The sequence below is a fragment of the Mesoplodon mirus genome, assembly GCF_964341445.2.
Source record: "Mesoplodon mirus genome assembly, chromosome: 4".
NCBI lineage: Eukaryota > Metazoa > Chordata > Mammalia > Artiodactyla > Ziphiidae > Mesoplodon > Mesoplodon mirus.
In genome coordinates, this window is record NC_138979.1 from 46,444,236 (window position 1) to 46,467,918 (window position 23,683).

Here is a 23,683-nt window from a genome sequence, read left to right on the forward strand (position 1 = left end):
TTTCCACTATGTGCAGAAGGTGTGATAACAATCCAGTAGGAATTTACTTGATGCTGCTTTGTGCTTAAGGGTAAAAATCTACTCACAAGCAACAAATAGCTAAGTGTGCATTCTACACCTTGAGTACATTTATGCTCACGCATTTACTGTAGTTATAAGTGTCTTTACTTTCTACTAAACATGTTTTCATCATGAAATCCTTTCACTGTGCAAAGATAGGATGAATAGGGAATAAAAATGTCTTTCAGAACTCTGATGAAGCCAAACACAAAATTAAGTGCTTTTTCTTTAGCGTTTCTAGGTTAGAACTACATAAAGTAAATATTTACAGTTACATGGGTCATATGTAAGAGCATTATTTTGTACAAAATTTACACATCTTTCACACATGCAAAATAATACACCTACCTGGCACTCTCCGGCAATTTCTAAGTTCAACTTAAATTATTGTGTATTATCTGATCATTTGGTGATATTCCTAATTTTACATTTCTATTCTACATCCACCACACAGTCACAAGAATTGATCAGGATCTCACTCCACCAGAAGTGAACTTTAGAAAGAAAATCGATGCCCAAAGGTGGGGAGAAGATAGAAAGATAACCTGGTTATCTGACATTGTACCGATTCACTCACGATGGTGAGTCAAGGACCATTCACTGACTTAAGCAGTAGAATATGCACAATGATGTAGCAGGGTCAATTCTTTTCTTTTTACCATTAAGTCATTACTTCTGCCTTATATCCTATAACTTTTTTCCCAATTGGTCAGGGAGGAAGGAAAAAAGGAAAAACACAGTACAGGTTCACTCACCTAAACCACCGAGAGTATAGAGAAGGTCACTGGTGGCTAAGAAAATGGGTCCATTCTCCTGCTGCCCTTCTTCTCTGTAGTACAGCTTGTAGCCCTGAATGGTTGCTGTGTCCTCAGCATCTTGTTGCCACTTTACAGAAATGGTGGTACAATTCAGAGGCTCCAAATGTAACTCTGGAGACTTAGGGGCTAGAAAAATTCACCAGATGAATAAGAAACTCGTAAGGCACATGAAAACACAGGATAGTATATAGCTCTCTCTGTTTTAAACCAACAGTTGCATAAAAATTCAATTCCAACAATTATACTTTACCTTAATATTAAAAATTCCACAATATTAAATTTTGAGACAGAATTAAAAATATAAAATACTACTTAAAAAACTAAGGTATATAAATAAGAACAAAATTACATGTGTATTTAAAGTTTTTTCAAAGAAGCAATATGTGTTTCCTAATTTTGACCATCCAATATTCCCCTGTGATAGAACAGGCATTATTATTAATCAATTAACAAGAAAAAGCCCAGTCATGTTACATTCCACATTAGTAAAAGAGGAGGCGGGTCTGGAACTTCCTAGTATTACGGTTTTTCTATTAAACTGATGATTTAAAAAAATATATATGGCAATGATATTAATTAGGTCTCTATTAATATATAACTTCTGGTAATTCAATTTGATTTGGACCCATCTGTGTTTGAAGGATCTGCTAAGTAAACATAGAGTAACCAAAAGTTTTACACACTAATGAGGCTCCATGCAAAAAGCAACTACTCAATAGAAACTTTAAAATTCTTTTCAATTAAGCCCATGATCGATGGAATACTTTAATTCATAAGACAAAATTTTAAAATATAAACATAAGTTAGATAAGAAAAAAAAAGAAAAATACTGTGCCATTCTTCCTCAGTAGTCAACATTTACCTTTCACGCTTGTAGCTTTGGGTGTCCTGTGTGAGGTCCATACCGAAGACTCTCCCAGCCCCACTCTGGTGGCAGCAGTAATCCGCACCAGGTAGACACTGTCAGGCTTCAGGCCCTCTAACAGGTGCTCATGAGTGGTCCCCGGGAGCTCCAGAACGTGGATGGAGTTGTCAGTACTCAGGCGGAAGGACAGGCGGTAGAGGACCACCTGGCCCCGCCGATACTTGGCTGGGATTGGCAGCCAGGAGACGAGGATATCGGTGGGACTTCGACTTGTCAAACTAATTTCAGGAGGTCTCAGGGGAACTAGTCATACAAGAAAACAGGTTGCTTATAAATATTTAGAATCAAAATTGTCAACTAGCACACCAGTATTTATTGAAGTATTTTAACAGCAACACATCACATAACAAAGGAGAGAGAGATACTTTCAGCCCTAGCTGAGGTTTCCAGTCAAGCAGAGTACAAACCAGAAAAAGGAAGGAAAAAATAATGAGGGAGGATCCGATATAGAGAACCAAAGAAAGCAAGGTTTTCACTGTTGTTGTTGTGACTGTTCTGATGTTGTTTGGGATTAATATGAGCTTAATTACTTAATATGAGAATACTTCTCAGTAACCCTACCAAAATGCCTTAAAACAAGGAAGAGAGAACTACACAAGAATGGAGAAGCTTAGGACACCAGGGTTATAACCTGACAAATAATTTTAAGTGTTTAATAAGAGTTGTATCTTAAAAATTAGTGTGAATTTTGTATTCCTAATTATAATATATGGTGCTTAATATGAAAACAATGTTCTCCCTGTAAATAATTTGAATACAACAGGCAGTCCAGGAAAAGGAGCCAAGTATACTGGGAGGCAGTCTAATATTAAGAGCTAAGATGGGTTCTGGAGTTAGTCTCTGTGTAACTGATTCCCTGTTATATCAGTTACTACTGTCTGTGTGTGATCTTGGCCAAATTAATTTCTCTGTGTCTAGGTTTCTTCATATACAAAATGGGGATGAAAAGAATAGCTGCTTCTACAGGCTTTCCTACCTCAAGTAATGGCAATTATTTGTCCAACTGCTCAAGACAAAAACCTTGGTGTCACCCTTGACTCCTCCATACACTCTCCACATTCAATCCTATGACTCTACTACTCACACGGCCACCCCCTTGGTCCCTGCACCATCACCCTTAGCCTGTTTTGTTGCAATAGGCTCCTGACAGATTTCCCTGCCTCTGACCTCTTCTTCACCACCTAGTCTCCAATACATTTTGCTGTTAAATTGCAAGTCGGATCTTGTCACTCTTCTGCTCAAAATAGCGCCCATTTCACTCACAGTAAAAGCCAGAGTCCTCATTATGGATTCATACACAGCCCTACCTACTTATATGGTTGGTTCCTCATTCATTCTGTGCCTCATCTCCTACTGCTTTCTGCTTGTTCCCTCCAGTCCAGCCATGCTTGTGCTTCAGGCCCTTAGCAATTTCCATGTCCTTTCTTAGAATTCACGTCCCCCAGTCATCTGCCTAGCCAGCTCCCTCATTTTCATTTCCTTCAGGTCTTCAAGTATCACCTATTACATGAGGTATCTCTGTCTAAAGCCTTACCCCTCTCCCTGCTTTTTCCCCTTCTCCTCAACACTTATTACTATCTAACAGAGCATATCATTGATGTTTATCTTATTTCTTGTTCCTCCGTCCCTTCTCCCACAACAGAAAGTAAGCTCCACAAGGTATGGGACAATCTTTTGTCTCTTTCATTCACTACTAAATACTGAATAACACATAGCATGTACTCAATAAATATTTGTTGAATGAATGAAATAATAGGTAGGAAAGGGAAAACCAATCAAGCATTTCTGAGTCCTTTATGTGTATGAACTCATGAATTCTCACAAAAACCCAATGAAGAAAGTGCCATTATCATTTCTACTTTATAGCTGAGGAAACTGAGGTACAAAGAAGTCAAATCACTTACCCAAGGTCACACAGCTTGTAAGTGAAGAAGTAGATCTAGAGCCTATATTCTTATCCCCTACACCCTACTATCTCTTACATAAAAATGGTTCTTCTATCATAGGGTTATATAGGGATTAAAGGATATAAATGGTGGGAACGTTTTTAGAACAGGCAGTGTTAGACACTCCAAAAGTGTTAGTTGTATCTGACGTGCACACTAGGAGACCCACACATCTCAGTCTGAGAAGTACAGGCTGAGGAAATGGGGGAACACTGATGCAGAAAATTGAAAAGCAGTGTCAGAAGTCTGTATGTTATCCAGAAAACAAAATGAAAATTAAACAAAAAAGTTGCAGAATAAGGAAAGGTTTAAAAGGAGAAAAACTTTGAGATCACAACTTAATTGGAATTGGCAAGCTTTAACCAGTAGCTTGCTATGCTAAGACACATTTTCTTGAAGGGTATGTGGGAATACACCTCATATACCAAATAAACCCAAAACAACTACAACAAACACCAGTCTGTGTTTCACCTTAGATATGCATGTCAGAGGTTGTTAAATGTAATTAGGTAACCAGAGAGGTCATGGTTCACTCTAAAATGGAACAGACTCTTAAACAAAAACTGAAATGTGGAATTCAGCATCCAGATCAATGACAATTTTTCATTTAGTAAAGGTCTGAATTTATAAACATTTACACAGGTAGTAGTATAGAGATATAATAGATCTGGGATCAAATGGACAAAGAAAAAGTTGTGAGAATCATTTAAATAAAAATGTTTTGAAAACTAAAGGTGGACCATTTCTTGAGGATGCAAAGACATTTGTAAAGGAAGAATAGTATAATTAAGTATATGTTAAACAATCCCCCTTTCACACTGCAGAGTACAAACATGGGCCATGGAGAGGCCCTGAAGAGAGAGATGAAGAGTCAGAGGAGGAGAAACAGTTCTCCAGGACTATTTTAATGGATAGAATTTCCCACCGCTATAAGAGTATATGGAGGCCTGCCCTCAAAAGGACAGCAACTCCTTTTTTTAACTGACAAGTACTCCCAGTTTCAGAAGTCCAATGCCTCTGACCTCCAGTCATTACATACACTCAATATGTAACTGTCATTATATTTTTTCCCGCCTAGAGAATCTCACATTTTGTTCTCCTCAGTAAAGAAAAGAAAACAAACCAAAAACCCTGCAACGCATTTACAATTTAAACCAGGAACTTGAAGAAACAGAAGGACAATTTTGTTATTAAAATTTGTATTACGAATTATAAATGAAAGTGCTCTTCATCACTTTACTGCCAAAAATTGAGAGTAAGATTTGAAATGGTAAATTAGCCTGCTGGTTATCACATTTGCTTTTGTTTTTGTTTTTAAACCAAAACCAGGATATTTTCTCTGAGTTAGAACACATATTCATTGAAAGTGATAAAGCATATTACTGTTAACGCTGAGATGACCTAGAGTCACATTTTCTTACCATCCTCTAAAGTGTTCTGTGTCACGTGGTCGGACATCTGGCTGGCTCCCATTGGCATATAAGCCACAATGTAGAAAGTATAATTGCTGGCAGGTTCCAAGTCATCAATAAGATAATGAGTTGTGTCATTTCCGATGACTACTTGATACTCTTCATTGTTTAAACCTAGGTTAAGGAATCAGTGTCTAAAAATTATGAATATTCAAAATAAAATTAACAAGACCATTACTATTTTCTTCCACTATGAAACACTGATCCTTGGATCTGTGTTATCTTTTGTGACCCTTTAAAAAATGTGAATAGGAAGATTTTTATTTCTAAAAGTAACCATGTCTTGTTACAAATTACTAGTTTGAATTTTTCCTGAATAAATCAAACTGAAAACAATTAATCTTCTCTAAACATCACTTAACATCTAGTCAAAACCCACAGCAGAGACAATGTACAGCAGTAACACAACAGAGTTTAACGCTACAGAATACTGTAGTTCATTAACAGTGTAAAGTTTACTTGCTTAAACTCATGGTTTCCTTTTTCTTTTAAACATAAATGGAGAGACAGCAGGGAATGTAATGGCTCTACTCTTTATAAAAACAAACCAAACCAAAAGCTGTCCTGCAAAAGATCTCATTTTGCCCCTAGAGATTCTATTAAATTTGACTGACACAAGTTGTTCTTTTTACTTATACTGAAAGCAAAAGAACTGGGAGGCACAGAATGTCCTTCAAAATGTTTTGTTCCACAATGAGGTTTTTTTTTCCCCCCTAGAGAGGAAAAAAATTCTCAGCAATTCCTAATAAAATATGCATAGCAAGGTATAGAAGAGGATTTGTCTTTGTGGGATTTAATTCCTACAGAGTAAACTTGTAAAGTGGAACAAGAGCACTGGCAGCTACTGTGCTTTGTGAACAGTTCACAGTAAATGCACGTCAACTTAATCAAGACTCTCTAAGGATGGAGCCCCTTCTCTCCACACTGGATTTATAAACAAAACAGAAGGCAAATTCCACTATTAAGTTTTCCCACATTTCTGAATTAACTTGATAGCATTTTAATTAGACAAGATTACAGGCATTTCACAACAGACTAGCTAATGGTTCGTTAATTAGGAACTGCATAGTACGATTTCTGACCTACCAAACAAGGTCCCTGAGTTCGAATTAAAAAGCCTTGTTCTGCCTTTGAATAGACCACTGAGCCGCATGTGGAGGGCTCTAATGAAACAACTATAATAGCGAACAAGAGTGGTCTCCACCAAAACCAGCATTCCTTTTACCTTCTTAAATCATTAAAAAGGGAATTAACATACTCCAACATGCTCAGTTAACAGACTTTCATTCTTCTTGCTACCATGACCCCTGATTTAAATTCAAAATACTCCTTTTCAAAATACTACTTCAAAGTACAAAAAACAAACAACAACAAACCACCTGTTTCTACAGACAATTTTATTAGATCACCATTCTCTGGGTATCTGAATTTCTTTGGAATGTCTATCACATAAAAAGTAGGCTGTTTTGTATACAACTAAAATCTGTAAACCTCTGCCATTGTTTCCATGAGAAATCAATAGTGAAATCTCTAGGATTTATAACTAGTTTTTCCTTTTCCTCTAAATTTTTGCCAAAAGAAAATATGAGGATAAAAAAGATTCCAGAAATGGAACTGAATAAAAATTTTAAGAAAGACTTGATATCTACTTTTATATAATAAATGAGATATCAATAAAGAGTGTCCTGCTCAATTTTTAGAGAGTTCTATGAGATTTCAGAAAATAATCAAAATATATAAAATCATATTACGGGGAATCTGAAAATGTTTACTTTCCCCTTTAAAAATAACATGCTATAGTGACTACAGTTCACCTTATTATTTTATTAAGCAGTTGTACCATTGTTCCTATGTAACTGCATACTTAAATTGATATATTTAAGTCTTAGGTAAGGAATTTACATCTCGGCTGAAACGAAATTCGTAAGTACACTACTCTGTAACTTTTAGCAGGCAGAGATGGTACTTATTTCTAAACAGAAAATCTTAAACTATACTTATATACATAAAGTATACAACAATACAAAATTTTACAAAAAAATTTATACACAGGTGATATAGTAATTACTTTATTAAAAGAGGTAAATGCCATAGAACTTTAAAAATATCTTGTGGATTATGTGAGACATCATTTATATTGAAAACAAATCCCTGACAGTAAATAGCACATAAAAATAAAAAGTACTCAAATTGCTTACCTTCTGCTTTCATGTAGTGCACAGAATAAGCGATGACTTTGTCTGAATTATAAAGTGGCCTCTCCCAAGCTAAAAGGATGGCTGAACTTGACATGGTTTCAGCATGCACGTTATAGGGAGCACTGGGTCTGTCTTCTGACATTACTACAGTCAGTCTGGCTCTAGATAAAATAGATCCTTGGCTGTTCTCAGCCATGCACTGATAAATAGCATCATCTTCAGGAATAATCTGGTTAATTACCAATTTACTGAGGAAAGAAAAAAACTATTTCAATGAAAATTCTAAGGATGACATAAAAATAAAGTTAAGCTATTACTAAGTGCACTCTTAATTTTAAAAAACAAGTTATTAAGAACAAAAAACTGTGTGACCAGCCCTACTAAAAAAATCTATATGAATTGCTTAAAATTACTCTTATTTTCTGAGTCTATATAAATAAGTACTTGTGATATCCAAATCCTGTTTGCTTTAGGTGACAGCTTGATCTCTTTTTTAAAATTTGGCTTTTATTAAGAAAGTATATTAATCTGTAGTAGCATCTAAATTTCTATAACATTGCAATGTTACATAAAATTCAGGTCAACAAAAATGTTCAAAAGTTTTGTTCAACATACAAGAGTGATACAAGAAGATTCATATTTATACTAATAAAAATGAGTTCTTAAAATCATTAAGTTTGAACTGTGGAGGAACTCTTAGAGACTTAATTATTTCCTTCTAAATTCCTCACTTTATGGAACAAGGAACTGAGACTCCAAAGGGTTAACATGCTTGCTAATAACTTAGCTGGTGGTTTACCAGGACCAGAACCCAGGTCTGGGGAACTGCTCCAACATTCATTTCATTATAATCTACCACTTCCACGATCCACATATAAAATACAAAAGGGTTTTTGACGTGCTGATATTACAGTCTTAAGTTAATTTCTTATTGATTTTACTTCAGTTTAAAATACCAGGATAATTTAGGTATTTGATATTATAACTATAACCGTTTCACATAAGAATTACTAAAGCCATTATATCTTATCTAAAATAGTAGCAAAGTGACTTAGCCCACCTGTTGTACATTTTAATTCTACCATTTGAATGTATCTTCCTTCCGTTTTTCAACCATGACATTTTGGGTGAGGGGATTCCTTCTGCCTGACATACAAATCGAGCAGTACCAGCTCGAGGCCTCGTTAAACTTTCTGGCCATTCGACAAATGAAGGAGGAGCTATTTTTAAAGAAAAAAGAAAATATTTTTGTGGTCCAAACAGGAATGATATAGAGTCAAGGAAGAGTACAGCAAGTGACGCAAGTCCCACCCCTGAAAATATTTGACATTCTGAGCTTCCTGTCTACACTCTACATCTATCTATCTCTCCAGATGCCTTTTCTCTGCATTGCTCAGTTAATGTCCACTTTCCCCAGGCTTTCCCCATTGACACCATCTATACGAACACACTAAAAATATGTGTGCCATAATCCTAACTTAACCAAGCCCAATATACAGCCACTTGTGAATGCATGGAGACAATAGATTAAAATCTTAGACTGGTCAATGGGTATATGAATTTGTAGGTGGGTGAGAAAGAAATTAAAAAGGAAGCTTAAATTAACTAAGAAGGACCATAATGTTATAAAAGCAAACAGGATGGTAACTTCAGAGTGATTCTAGTTATATTTTAACATAGGGCTTTAATTTCCTCCTAAAATTCATCACTGGTTTACAATTTCATATCAACACTACAATATTCAAGAAATGTGGAAGTAAGCTACGAGATAAAACAGCAAATGTTAAAATGTAAGATTCTCCTGATTGCAGAAGGAAAGAAAACATACCTAATACAGTTAAAGTTGCCATGGCAACTGTAAAGTTGCGTGTGCCCGGGGTAGTGGCCCGACAAACATATACTCCAGCGTGTTGCAGCCTGATGTCAGATATCATGAGATTACCATTTCCAAGTACCCGAGTATTGAAGACATCAATGGACTTGTGATCTATTTCAAAGAGAACACTTCAGTTAAAACAATGTAACATGTGATCTAAAATTTGTCAAAAGATCACTATTCAAACAACCATTATCATAAAAAGTCTAAAATTTTCTATGCTAAAACTTTTCCTCTACACACTGAAATACCAGAAAGTTAAAAGCCACATAATTGCCAAACATATGTGCTGTATATAAAATAAACATGTTATCAGTTTCTCTCGTATGAACAAAGTTGAAGGAAAAGACTTTTTTTTTTTTCCTAAGACTTACCAAGACGGCTCCAAGAAATGATTGGTTTGGGATTTCCTGTGGCCGCACATTCTAAAACAACAGTCTGATGAAGAGACGTTGTTATGTTCTGTGGACCTGCTATAATGGTTGGTGTGTGGAAGGATTTAGACTCCTTACCTTTGAGATGGAAAAGGCAGGATGTAAGAAAAAATTATAAATAAGATATAATGAATGAAATGAGTTAAAATATCTGTTCTGAAGTTTTTCACTTTTTTCTTTTTTGAAAACAACTTTATTGAGATATAACTCACCCATTTGAAGTATATAATTCAATGGTTTTTAGTACTTTCAGAGTTATACAACTATTACCATAATCAATTTTAAAACATTTTCATCACCCCAAAAAGAAACTCCATCCCATCAGCAATCACTCCCCAATCTCCTCTCCCCATAGCCTGACAACTACTTTATGTCTCTGGATTTGCCTATTCCAGACATTTCATAAAAAAGGAACCATACATTATGTGGTCTTTTGGGACTGGCTTTTCACTTAACATAATGTTCAAGGTTGATCTAAGCTGTAGTATGTATCAGTACTTCATTTCTTTTTATTGAATAATAATAATAGATTAATACTTAATTAAATGGATAAGACACATTTTATTTATCCATTCATTGGTTGATGGACACTTAGGTTGTTTCCATATCATCCACTTTTAATTGAGGTTCAAACACTGACTTAATGCTTTCACTAATCTTGTTAGGAATTTATGTGACAGTGGGGAGAACAAAGAAGTGTGAGAGTGCTTTTGTCTTTATGCTTCATACCAAGAAGCTAATAGATACCACCTAAAATTAAAACATGGCATTAAAAATTTAATATCAGTCTCAATGTTTCTGTGAAAAAATTTTTAGTCTTCAAGGATCTTTTAGAAAGTAATATCTCTTGTTTAGCGTAAACACTCATGTGAAGTTCAACAATGTCTTTAGGTCTGGTTTTCTTCCACTACATTCAAGCAAATTTAATTATTTAAAAATAAAAATCTATGGGCTTCCCTGGTGGCGCAGTGGTTGAGAGTCCCGCAGTGGTTGAGAGTCCGCCTGCCGATGCAGGGGATGTGGGTTTGTGTCCCGGTCCGGGAAGATCCCACATGCTGCAGAGCAGCTAGGCCCGTGAGCCATGGCCGCTGGGCCTGCGCGTCCGGAGCCTGTGCTCCGCAATGGGAGAGGCCACGGCGGTGAGAGGCCCGTGTACCGCAAAAAAAAAAAAAAACAAAAACAAAAAAACTAGCATCTATGTATAATTCCATTTTAATAAAATAAATATTTCTTTCTTCATATTCATCTCTCAAGCTAGTTTCCCTTCTAACTATATTTATGAATGGCAAAATATATGAAATTATGTTCACTTAATGTCAACAGTGATAATCTCTGGATATGGAACTAGGGACATTTTTAAAATATATCTTAGTACTTTTTACACTGTTTAATGTAAAAAAAAATATTTTACTTTTATAGACATTACTCTTTAAAATAAAACATGCATCATTTCTACAAATGCAAATTATAATTTTTCTTAAAACAACAAACAGAAAAACCCAAACTGGAAACAAATGTGTTTTTATTGACAATGGACAATTTTAGTGGAAATAGATGATTATTATTCTTTTTTGAGATTTTCTGTATTTTATATTTTAAAAACAAAAATGAAGTATTTACAAAACAAAAATTCAATCTTTCTTAAAGATGTTGACATTGACATATAAAACAAGTTAGTTTGAGAAGAAGGTTGCTTAAATAGATAAAAATGATCATTTTCCAAATAGATAACAATAAAATTTAAATGTAATTAAAGTACTACTTTATGGCATACTATTATAGCCAGAGAAGGCAAATTAATAGCTGGTCCAATTAAAAACTGAAAAATCAACTTATGTGTGGTACCTGGAATCACTGTGAGCGAGGCCTCCATACTTTTACGTCTGTGGGCTACAGTAGCAGCAACACAACGGTAATTTCCAGCATCCTTTTGGTCAACATCATAGATCTGCAATACTCCTGTTGGTAGTGCAGTTACCCTGTCATGAGAGGGAAGATGATTAAACTCTCTGTACTAGATTTTATATTTTATCTTAACATATATTCTATGATAAGAATTCACATACTCAACCTTTTAAAAATCCCAGATGCAATAATACTTTAAAGACTTTTAAAAATATTAGCTTGATTCAACTGTTCTCATTTTGGTTACTACAACTCTCTAAAACATAAGTAATTATGCTGCATCTCAGCAGTCCTCAACCTTTTTGGCACCAAGAACGGGTTTTGTGGAAGACAATTTTTTCCCCAGTCCCCCCAGGGATGATTCGAGCATGTTACATTTATTGTGTGCTTTATTTCTATTATTATTACATTGTAATATATAATTAAAAAATTATACAACACACCATAATACAAAATCAGTGGGAGCCCTGAGCTTGTTTTCCTGCAACTAGATGGTCCCATCTGGGGATGGTGGGAGACAGTGACACCTGAAGTGTGTTGCTTATGTCCTGTCTACTCTGTAAGATGCAACTTGATTGTCACTTGCCACTGACAGGGTTCTGATATGAGTCTGCAAGCAACTGATTTATTATGGTCTCTGTGGAGCCAAACCTCTCTGCTAATGATAATCTGTATTTGCAGCTGCTCCCCAGTGCCAGCATCACCACCTTGGCTCCACCTCAGATCATCAGGCAGTAGATTCTCATAAGGAACGTGCAACCTAGATCCCTCGCATGTGCAGTTCACAGTAGGGTTTGCGCTCCTATGGGAATCTAATGCTGCTCAGGAGGCGGAGCTCAGGCGGTAATGTGAGCCATGGGGAGCGGCTGTAAATACAGATGAAGCTTTGCTGCTCACCTGCCGCTCACCTCCTGCTGTGCGGCCTGGTTCCTAACAGGCCACGGGCAGGTAACAATCCATGGCCCGGGGGTTGGGGACCCCTGCTGTATGTGATTTGGGAAATCTATCAGTGTAATTTTACACAGAATCTCACTTGACATTATAGCTTACATTTAGCTAACTGGTGGCCTAGAGTTTGGTATGATATTTTTCAAATACCTGATTTTTTGCCTATTAATATCTATGTACTCTCCAAGATATATCTGAATGTAAGTTTTTTTTTTAAGCTCTTCCTTGAATATCTTTGTCCATCTTAGTTCTCTCTACCATTTCAGCAAATGATTTTTGCCTCCTAAGGAATATTACTACTCATCAGGATTGGAATCAAACTTTTGAAGTTGCTGCCGAGTTGACCCCTAAACTCCGACCACCTTCAGAGCACTAGGTGTGTGTAGGCGCACGAGCGTGTGTGTGTGTGTGTGTGGTGTAGAGGGGGTTGGTAAGCAGAAGGCAGAGATGGAAGTGGGCAACCACCACTGCGTATATGGGAGACCCTTACACCAGCACTACTATCCCCAGCACTAAAAGTGTAATTCAGCTTCCTAAATCCTTGGGCTGCCATCCAGGTACTCAGGTGGTCCCATGATTGGAAAAGATGTTTGAGGAAAGGAACAAAGCACTAAGGTAGAGTATCTGAATTCTGATCTGAAACAAAAAACCAGGAACTATGCCCCATGTACCAGAGACTGATGATCTAATTCTTTGCCTAAGTTTGAAATGTCTTTAAGAAATTGGTTATTGTTACCATAAATGAAAATAAGCTCCACAGTGGTCTTTCCCCATATACAGTTTTATGATGAAGTCCTTGTCATTCCTGTATCATATTCAAAGAGAAAAGCTGTATTTACCTGTCCATAGTTACAGGTAGAGTTGTCCGATTTAATTCCCATGTTATGACTGCAGGAGGGTTTGATGAAATCTTGCATGCAAATCTAGCAACTCCACCTTCTTGGACCTCAGTAGAAATTGGCTGAACTTCAAATGCAGAAATAGCTATAAGATAAAGTTTGTCAAATTCAGAATAAGTACCTGCACTATCATACTATACTTGGAAATAACTTTATGCTAGATATTATTTATCAAACTTGAACTCCTGCCCAGACATAAGGCCAACTCAACTTAACAAGCACAAAGAGAAATTAAGGAATAATTTTAGAAATACCACTGGGCAGTTGTCCAGCTAAAGGAGTTTGGTTTTTCCCAAAATGAAATTCTCAAGAAACTCCGATCTATTTCAGAAAAAAATTAATATAACTGAAACAAAAATAAGCAATTACCAATGGTATGTAATGATATACTAAGCTGTGTAGTACAAATCTCAAACACTATTGTATTTCAGAGGAGAGGGAAATCAATAAAGACAGATTAGTCAGGTAAAAACCTTTTACAGGGATTGGTTGTGAATTGAGTTTTGAAGAACCCTTTGGGTTTAGATGGAAGGAGGAAAAAAAGACATTCCAGGTTAAAGGAGTAACATGAAGGCAAGCACAGAAGTAAGAAATGTGCAGCCTGATTCTACGGTAACAGCCAGGACTAACTATTGTAGAATAAATCAGATAAAGGGTTCATGGAAAAGTGGAAGGAGAGTAGAGATAAAACAGATTTGTACCATGGTACAAATTAAGGCATCACTGAAAAGTTTTGAGCAAAGGAGTGTCATGAAAACAGTAGTGTCTGGGAAAAATTAATCAGGTATTGTTAGATAGGATGGATTGAAGAAAAAGAGCCTTAAATCAACAGACCAACAGGCTGTTTAAATCAAAATGAAAGAACTGGGTGGTGGCAGTGAGAATGGAGAGATTCTATAGGTATAATGAAAACAAGAGACTTGGTTCTTATTAGACAGACATGTGACTCCATGTCTGGAATCAAATGAGGTTGGTATTGATGGAGCAGGATGAGAGAGGAAAGAGTGAAGACAAATGATGTGTCTGATGAATAAAAAGGTACACAGACTCGAGAGACTATCTTTAGACTTAAATAAGTCTTAAATGTTGATATTTTCTAGATAATTCTTCTTTAGTATTCTAGACAAGCCTCTAGGAACTGGTCATCATGTCCACGGTTTCACATTTTGATGGAGTCCAGACTCCAGGTAATAGTGTAGCTTGCCTTCCCTCTACGAAGTCTCCCAGGATATAAAGAAAGGGCCCCAATGATAGTCTTACTCCCCATCCTCAAACTCCAGTTCAAAAAATAAATATGCCTTTACAATTTACCAATAAAATGAGAAATTATGAAGAAAAATAGAAGGAATAAGGGCTAGATGCCTTATGCTTCATTAGACTGGGAAGGGTAAAAGGTCACAGAAGACTAACAAATTCTGCCTTGGACTTGACTTCATTAATCTGTAAATGAATCATGGGCCTTTAGAGGTATGGAACAAAGTCAGTGAATAAAATGAAAATATTCTTAGGAGTATCAACTTCCAAGGGTGGAGTGGGGGTAAATTAATACTTTATTTATGTAGGTAACAAAAAATTCCTACTTCTTTAAGAACTCTGGTTTTCAAACTGCTGTTGTCAGTGGACCCACAAGGTCAAAAGCATTTTTATGATAATCATCCTTTGCCTTTTTCACTTTCATTTCTGTTGAGTATATAGTGTTTCCAGAAGCTACATGATGGGTGATAAAGCAACAGACCTAATGCAGTGTGAGAATCCAGCTGTCTTCTATTAAGCTAATTAAAGAGATTTGGGCAAATGTAAAACAATGTCACTCCTCTCACTAAAATGTTTTGGAAAATAGTTACTTTTCATTAAATGTATATGTTAATATATAATTGATCAATGTTTTCATTTCAAAATTAATTAATGAATATTTTTAAAATTTCTAAGTTTCGATTTCTAATAATAAAGTATCAATAGATATAACCCATATAAACAAAAGCTCTTTGAGGTCCTCAAGAAGTTTTAAGCATATAAAGAGTGAGACTAAAATGTTTAAGAATCACTATTCAAGAACACCAAACTCTCAAAATCAATAGTTTTTCTTTTTAATTGCTTCTGTAATCACTTTCTAGGATATTAATCTATTTACAAACAAATAACAATGTAAGCTTATCTTTCATTTAATTAAACTTTTGTCGAATATATTCATATTTCGGGGGAATTAAGACCTAAGTTTTGAAAAGTTTAATGCCTGCTTTATGAATTATTAATTGCTCTTGATTCTATATTTATTTTTTCCATGTGTGAGGAGGTGACCTTTAGCTTTAGTTGTCATTGATAATCCCATCTATATTCAATTTACAGACTTCAAAGTGGGAATTTTTATCTTACTCTTTCCCAGCATTTACCTCCCCAGATTGAAGTATCTAATATAGGTTAACTTTTCTTCATAAACCAGTAGTTCCTCCAACCCCATCTATTTGAACAATTTCTTCTTCCATTATCCCATTACAATCAATCAAGCACCTAATTCAGTATGTTTTATCTGATACACATACATATGAGACATATCTCTATCTATCAATATACATCTCATATCTGACTTCTCTCCATCCCTAATAGTACTCTTTTTTTATTCAGGTCCTTATCACCTACTGCCTGGAAGTCTTGCTGGCGTGTCTTAGGTGAGATCTGTCCTGACAACAGAGTTACCTTCCAGAGTGATGGTCATAAAATACAAATTTGATTTGTGTTACTGATGAATTATTTAGTCCCTGCAAAACTCTGTCACTTTGTATTCAACCACTTGAAATTATGTTCCACGGACACAACTATTTCTAATTCTCTGAATATACTATATTTCACACTTCTGAGCATTTATATGAGCTTTCCTTCTCTTTCAAATATCCTAGGTCTCTCTGTCCAGCTGATGAAATCCTATCATTTAAAGCCTAGTTCTCTTGTCTGAACCTTTGGGAAGCTGTTCCTGACCTTTTTCTCTACTTCTGTAAAACCTTTATTGCTACTTTTATCCCACAGTATTATAGTCACTTATTCACAAGTCTTTCTCCCATTCTACACTCCGAGCTCAATGAGGCTGAGTAGTGGGTCATATACTTTGCAGGATCCCTTAAGTCAATGAATGGCACAGACTTGCCACTAAAACAATACTTGTTGAATTAAACTGAAATTTAAAAACTGTTTTCCAATTCTATTAGGTCTTTAAACAAAGTAACCAGAAATGTACAGTTTCCCAGGTATAAATACCAAGGCTTGGGATGAGAAGAAAATAACGCTTTTTATTATTTTGTTTGCTATAACTCTAAACAACCCCCCATACTTCAGTGTATTATTTTTAGAGACAAATATGTGTCCCTCCTCTCTTAAAGGATTTTTATAAAGATTAAAGAAACCAACATAGTGAGGGCTTTTTATATATTATAAAACTTTTTATCAGTGTTGAGATTACTGAGAACAATATAATCACTCTGTTGCCTTGAGTAATTTCCCTCTAACCACTTAGGCACTTCAGAGTTGTTTTCACTCTGAATCTCATCTAATCAATCAAACAATATGATGCCTCTGAACCACTACCTTTACTTTGAGCAATTCCCTCTCTTTCCCAGACAAATAAGTCTATGAAACCCCTAAGCGTTTTTTACTATAAAAACTAAACTAATTTTGCACTTTAGGTCAAATGGGCTAGAACTCTGGAGTCACAAAAGTCTGAGAACTAAAACATAAATGGATGTATCCTGTAATACAGCAAGGATATTTATTTATTTTTGGTGGTGGTGTGTGTGTGTGTGTGCGTAAGTGTATGAAACAACTTTACTGAGATATAATTCACATTGCATGTGATTTACATTCCATAATTCACCTATTGAAAGTATACAATTCGATGGGTTTTAGTATATTCACAGAGCTTGTGACCATCCCCATAATCAATTCTAGAATATTTTCATCACTTCAGAAAGAAATCCCATATCCTTCAGTTATCACTCCCTAATCTTCCCACCCCCTCCCCACCCCAGCCCTAGGCAATCTTTAACCTAGTTTCTTTCCCCCTCCTTCCAGCTTTATTGAGATATAACTGATAAACAGCATTGTGTAAGTTTAAGGTGTACAACACTGTGTAAGTCTGAGGTCTGATACACGTATATATTGGGAAATGATGACCACAATAAGGTTAGTTAATACATCCATCAAGTAAGACTATTTCTTGATCCCACTCTGGTTTTCATCAAGTTATGAAGCAAGTACTGTATAAAGATTTCTTTTTTTTAATCCTCAAAAACACCTTTATACTTAACATGTCTAACTTCTTGGTCTCTTCTGAACCAACCTGCTGGCAAAATGATTTTGCCCAGAGAAGACCAAGCAAGATATTCCTTGGGATTTTCATCAGTACCTCTGAGACTGAAGAGAAAGAGGCAAACATGACTCAACCATAAAAATAAGTTCCTTTTTTCCTTTTGTAACTCCTCCATCTGGGTGCTACCCGCTTCCTCTGCCCTCGCCTCTGGGAACCTGATATATCTGTGTTTTTTATTTCTCTCTCCTGCATATTTAAAATCTTCTTCTCCTGACTCCTTCCTTCAGCTTATAAAAGTGATTAAGGACTTCCCTGGTGGTCCAGTGGGTAAGACTCTGCGCTCCCAATGCAGAAGGGTCCCGGGTTCTATTCCTGGTGGAGAACTAGATCCCACATGCGTGTCGCAACTAAGAGTCCACATGCCCCAGGGAAGACCCCACATGCCGCAATTAAGACCCAGAGCAGAATGAATGAATGAATGAATATTTTTTTAAAAAGTGATTCTCTCCCAAACTCAAAACACAAAGAGAACAAAACTCCAGGCCTATCTTTAGAACACAAATCCCTAGAGCAGCTATCCACTCTCTCTCTTCCCCATGGCATCAAAACTTCTCTAAAAAATAGTCAGTTTGGGCTTCCCTGGTGGCGCAGTGGTTGAGAGTCCGCCTGCCGGTGCAGGGGACATGGGTTCGCGCCCTGGTCCGGGAGGATCCCACATGCCGTGGAGCGGCTGGGCCCATGAGCCATGGCCGCTGAGCCTGCGCGTCCGGAGCCTGTGCTCCGCGCACCGGGAGAGGCCACAACAGTGAGAGGCCCGCGTACCGCATTAAAAAAAAAAAAAAAAAAGTCAATTCTAGCTGTCTCCCCTTCTTCCTCTCTGATGCGATGCCTCAAACATCTAATCTGCCTTCTTCCCCTATTATTTTATTGAAACAGTGTCTATGACACTGTGCACTCCTATTTCTCTCACACCCTCTGAGGCTCTCCTTCCTCCTTCCTGCCCTCCCTTCTAGAGTTCTCTGTTCTTTTCTCTCTCCATATTCTCCTTGGGTGATCTCATCCCCTTTCAGTTTTCAACTACATCCATCTGTTGCTTCGGAGTCCCCAGACTACATCTCCAGCTTAGATCACCACGCTCAGAGCTTCATACCCATGGCTCCTACTGTCTACTGGACTTCTTCACCTGGAAGTTATAAAACGTACTTCAAACTCATCGTGCCCCAAATGAAATCATCTTCTTTCCTCTGAGCCTGTATCTCTACCTCAGTCGGTCACACCACTGTGCAGCGATTCACCCTGCACTCTCTTCAATAAATCACCACTTTCCACTGATTTTAACTCCTAAACATATATTAAACCCATTCCTGTATCCCTGTCCCAACATCTCTCAATGGAAGCACTACAACAGTCTCTTGTCTGGTCTCCTTGCTCTCATTTTCCCTCTTCCCCTTTCACAAACATCCTCCAGACATACAACGGTGTTTGACATGGGCTGCATTTGACTCGTAAGTGGCTTCCATCTATCAATTCAAATGCTCTTGTAAGTCAAACCATTACTGCTAAAACCACCATGAACAACACAATCTCACAAAGAATGTGACTCAATTTTAAATGCTGTCCAAAAGCACTGTCTTAGTCACCCTCCTTCTAAATCTTTAAACTGCTTAGCCTAATTACTAGAAAAACTGAATGTACGTATATATCTTTGTTACATCGAAAGGAACTGATATTTTTCTTTCTACTAACTATATATTTTTAACTCTTTTTCACTGGGTACATTCTCAATAAACAAGATTTGTCAGCAGGCTTTTAACAACCCCTCCTCACCAAAAAAAGTAGTTTGGCATCAATTACTCCCAAACTATTTATATAGTAAGCATGCAACAGTATTTAAATAGTCAGTGTAAAATAGTTATATAAAAAAGTGAATATTTATGCTATTAAAGGTATACATTATAACTATGACACAGAAGTTAATCTCCATGAGTCATATATTAACATCAATCTCACTATTTTATAATCAAACCATTCATTTAATGTGTAGTTAACCCATGTTGACAGGCTTTGAATCAAGCAATTATTCATAAAATAATGGGCCAGATTAACTGTCTCCCTATTCCAGAAAAGGATTTTAATCACACTTATTTTAGAACAATTTTAGACTAAAGTAATCTCTTCTAAGTTCATTCATTCAACAATTGTTTATTCAGTACCTAGTATGTTCAAGATGCCAAGGATCCAATGATGAACAAAACTAACAGAGGCTCTACCCCCAGGGATCTTTGTCTAGCAATGGAGAAAGGCATTGAACTAAATGACTATGCAAGTATATAGTAATTTCAAACTGTGATAAATGCTATGAAGGAAAATTATGGAATATTATGAAAGCACAGAACAGAGGTTATGATGATGACAGAAATAACTATAGGTTAACATATACTTTATTTCAAGGCAGCAAGTACATTACATATTCTAGTTTATTTAATCCTCACAACTATTATTACCCCCCTTTTCAGTTCAGGAAACTGAGACACAAGGAGATTAGCAACTTCCTTAAGGTTCTGCAGCCAGTGAGGTGAGGGTGCGATCTGAATCCAGGTAATCTCCAAAGATCCCACGTGAATTCTCTCAGTAAAAGCTTGAGATTCTCAAACTTTCTGTGGAAGGCAAAACTTACTGGTTCTACTTCCAAGCAATTCTGCTGCTCAAATAGAGGTTCATATGCACTGGCTTTCTAGCTGGGTAAGAATATACGTTAAATTCCCAAATTTCCAAAACAAATAACACCTTTAAACTCTGGTGTACTAGGATTTTGAAACTATGGGTCTCATCTCAAGTAGTATTATTTCCATTTCTAGGCATCTGTTAAAGATAGGAAAGATAGATATATGCATGTAAATTGAATCAGTCTAAAATTTATTTAGGAATCAAGTATTTTAAGTATTATAGATCTTTTATTTATTTATTATTTATTTTTGACTGCGTTGGGTCTTCGTTGCTGCGCACAGGCTCTCTCTTGTTGTGGCGAGCAGGGGCTACTCTTCATTGCGGTGCACGGGCTTCTCATTGCAGTGGCTTCTCTTGTTGCAGAGCACGGGCTCTAGGCGTGCAGGCTTCGGTAGCTGTGGCACGTGGGCTCAGTAGTTGTGGCTCATGGGCTCTCGAGCGCAGGCTCAGTAATTGTGGCACACGGGCTTAGTTGCTCCGCAGCATGTGGGATCTTCCCTGACCAGGGATCGAACCCGTGGAGGAATCAAGCATTTCTTTTAAATCTATTTTTAAAAAACTAGTTTACCTCATGGGAGCATTAGCTATTCCTTTATTATTATTCTCCTAGTTCTAAGCCCATGTACATTTGATCATCAAACAGTCAAATACCTATAGAGAGATACTGCTTAGAGGCAGGGAGACCTGTTAAGAGGCCATTATAAAGAGGAGGATAGACCAGCTGTGGGTTTCAATGATGGCAGAGATGACGGGAATGGAAGACAGGGCACATACAAAAGATGCTGTGCATTGAACAACACGATGTGGCCACAAGGTATTCAAGGGAAACAGGAGGAAAGACCCGAGTCATTCTGAGGTTTCCGGCCTACACACCTGGAAGGTTGGGGGATACTATGGTGCCTGAACAGAGAATGTAGGAAGAGAGATCGGATGGACTGACGAATCTGCATCACAGATCCTCATTTGATGAGAATGAAAAGAAACTGGCCATGCTAAGGAAGACTGGGAAACCATAAAATGAGGCCAGAGATTAATAATGTCAACAGTTTCAAATATCTATTCATCCTGATTTTTATTTTTATTTATTTTTAATTTTTAAAAATATTTATTTATTTTATTTATTTTATTTTTTGGGCTGCATCAGGTCTTAGTTGCAGCACACAGGATCTTTTGTTGAGGTATGTGGGATCTTTCGTTGTGGCACACGGTCTCTCCGTTGCAGCTCTCGGGCTTATCTCTAGTTGTGGCGTGCAGGTTTTCTCTCTCTAGTTGTGGCGTGAGGGCTCCAGGGCACGTGTGCTCTGTAGTTTGTGGCGTGTGGGCTCTCTCGTTCAGGCGTACGAGCTCAATAATTGTGGTGCATGAGCTCAGTAGTTGTGGCGTGCGGGCTTAGTTGCCCCACAGCATGTGTGATCTTAGTTCCCTGACCAGGGATTGAACCCACGTCCCCTGCATTGGAAGGTGGATTCTTTACCACTGGACTACCAGGGAAGTTCCCATCCTGATTTTTAAACTAATGGTTCACGTTAGGCTGTGGTTAAGATTTAAAGAAAGATATGCATGAGTTTTTATAATAGTGGCCTATAAAAATAACAATGTATAACATGTAAAATTATTGGAGAAAAGGATTTCCTACTTCTGAGGCTCTGTTGCAATGAGATTAGGAGAAAGTGTTTACTGTTTTTCCAATCTTAACTTATTTTCATTTCTTGATGACAGAAATTAAGGCATTAGAAAACTGAGGTAAATGATATTAAAACTATGGTAAAATTTAATCTTAGCTGGTTTAAAGAAAATCAGGAAAAAATCCAGTACAATACAGGGCATAATTTATGGAGGTGGGGCAGCAAGCAGCATAGCCTTGAGGTTAAGAGTGCAGATATTAAAATCTAAAGATCTGGGTTAGAATCACAGCTTTGCATGCATGAGCTGTGTGCCCCTGAGAAGTTACCCAACTCCATGCCTCAGTATTCCCCAGTAAAATGGGGATAATACGGGCCTCCCTGGTGGCGCAGTGGTTGAGAGTCCGCCTGCCGATGCAGGGGATACGGGTTCGTGCCCTGGTCTGGGAGGATCCCATATGCCGCGGAGCGGCTGGGCCCGTGAGCCATGGCCGCTGAGCCTGTGCGTCCGGAGCCTGTGCTCCGCAACGGGAGAGGCCACAACAGTGAGAGGCCCACGTACAGCAAAAAAAAAAAAAAAAAAAAAAAAAAATGGGGATAATACAACTTTATAAGAATATTTTAAGAATAACATTAAATTATATATACATAAACATGTGTACACACACACACACACACACACAATAATATAAGCAGGTACTTAGGCACTGCTTGGCACCTAGTAAACTCCTAGCAGTGGTACCGGAAGTAGTTAATAGTTACAGGATATCTTGCTATGAATACACTGGTTTTGCTTTCAGAAGGATAACTTAAAGAAAGTCAAACAAAGGATGTTAGTGACCACTATACAATAAAAATAAATTTTAAAGCCCTAACAAAGGTAGAGGTACTCTAAGATTTTAAATTTTCTTTTTTTTCTACTAAGCCAGACTATGTAGCTTTTACATAAAGGTACATAAAGTGTAGAGAAACAGGGACTTCCCTGGTGGTCCAGTAGTTAACAATCTGCCTTCCAATGCAGAGGATGCCAGTTCAATGCCTGGTTGGGGCAACTAAGCCCGTGCACCACAACTAGAGAGCCTGCATGCCGCAGCTACAAAATCCATGTACTCTGGAGCCCGTGTGCCACAACGAGAGAGAAGCCCAAGTGCCGCGATGAAAGGTCCCACAAGACGCAACGGAGATCCTGCATGCTGCAACTAAGACCCAACGCAGACTAAATAAATAAATATAATTTTTTAAATGTAGAGAAACAGAAATAATTTTCCCATTTTTAATGTGAAAAGATAAATTATTTGAAGAGGATAAACTCCCCTACTTCAATGATGAAATAATAAGGGGCTACATTACAAGAGGATCTCTAGCTGTGGAATTATGTATTTTGTATTTATATTTTTTCCTACAAAACAACATAATTAAGAAAAATTAATGACATTTAAAAATAAATTTTATATGCCTTATGGTGCATAGATTGAAGGAAGAGTCTGCATAAATTTTCTACCATTGCTCCATTACCTGATAAAATCCCTCATGCTGGGACTTCCCTGGCAGTCCAG

General features: G+C 37.1%; 1 protein-coding gene across 1 annotated transcript in view; it reads right to left on the reverse strand.

Moving 5' to 3' along the window:
* The window catches only part of PRTG (protogenin), a gene marked incomplete at its 3' end in the record, with an annotated part of 127,851 nt that overhangs the window by 57,972 nt on the left and 46,196 nt on the right, over window positions 1-23,683 (reverse strand). Inside the window, exons 3-11 of the mRNA XM_082617091.1 lie at window positions 13,422-13,566; window positions 11,575-11,708; window positions 9,670-9,807; window positions 9,248-9,406; window positions 8,480-8,639; window positions 7,420-7,667; window positions 5,171-5,335; window positions 1,741-2,046; window positions 816-1,004 (exon numbers count right to left, since the gene is read on the reverse strand). Coding sequence (XP_082473217.1) covers window positions 816-1,004; window positions 1,741-2,046; window positions 5,171-5,335; window positions 7,420-7,667; window positions 8,480-8,639; window positions 9,248-9,406; window positions 9,670-9,807; window positions 11,575-11,708; window positions 13,422-13,566 — 1,644 coding nt within the window. The remainder of the gene's footprint in view (window positions 1-815; window positions 1,005-1,740; window positions 2,047-5,170; window positions 5,336-7,419; window positions 7,668-8,479; window positions 8,640-9,247; window positions 9,407-9,669; window positions 9,808-11,574; window positions 11,709-13,421; window positions 13,567-23,683) is intronic.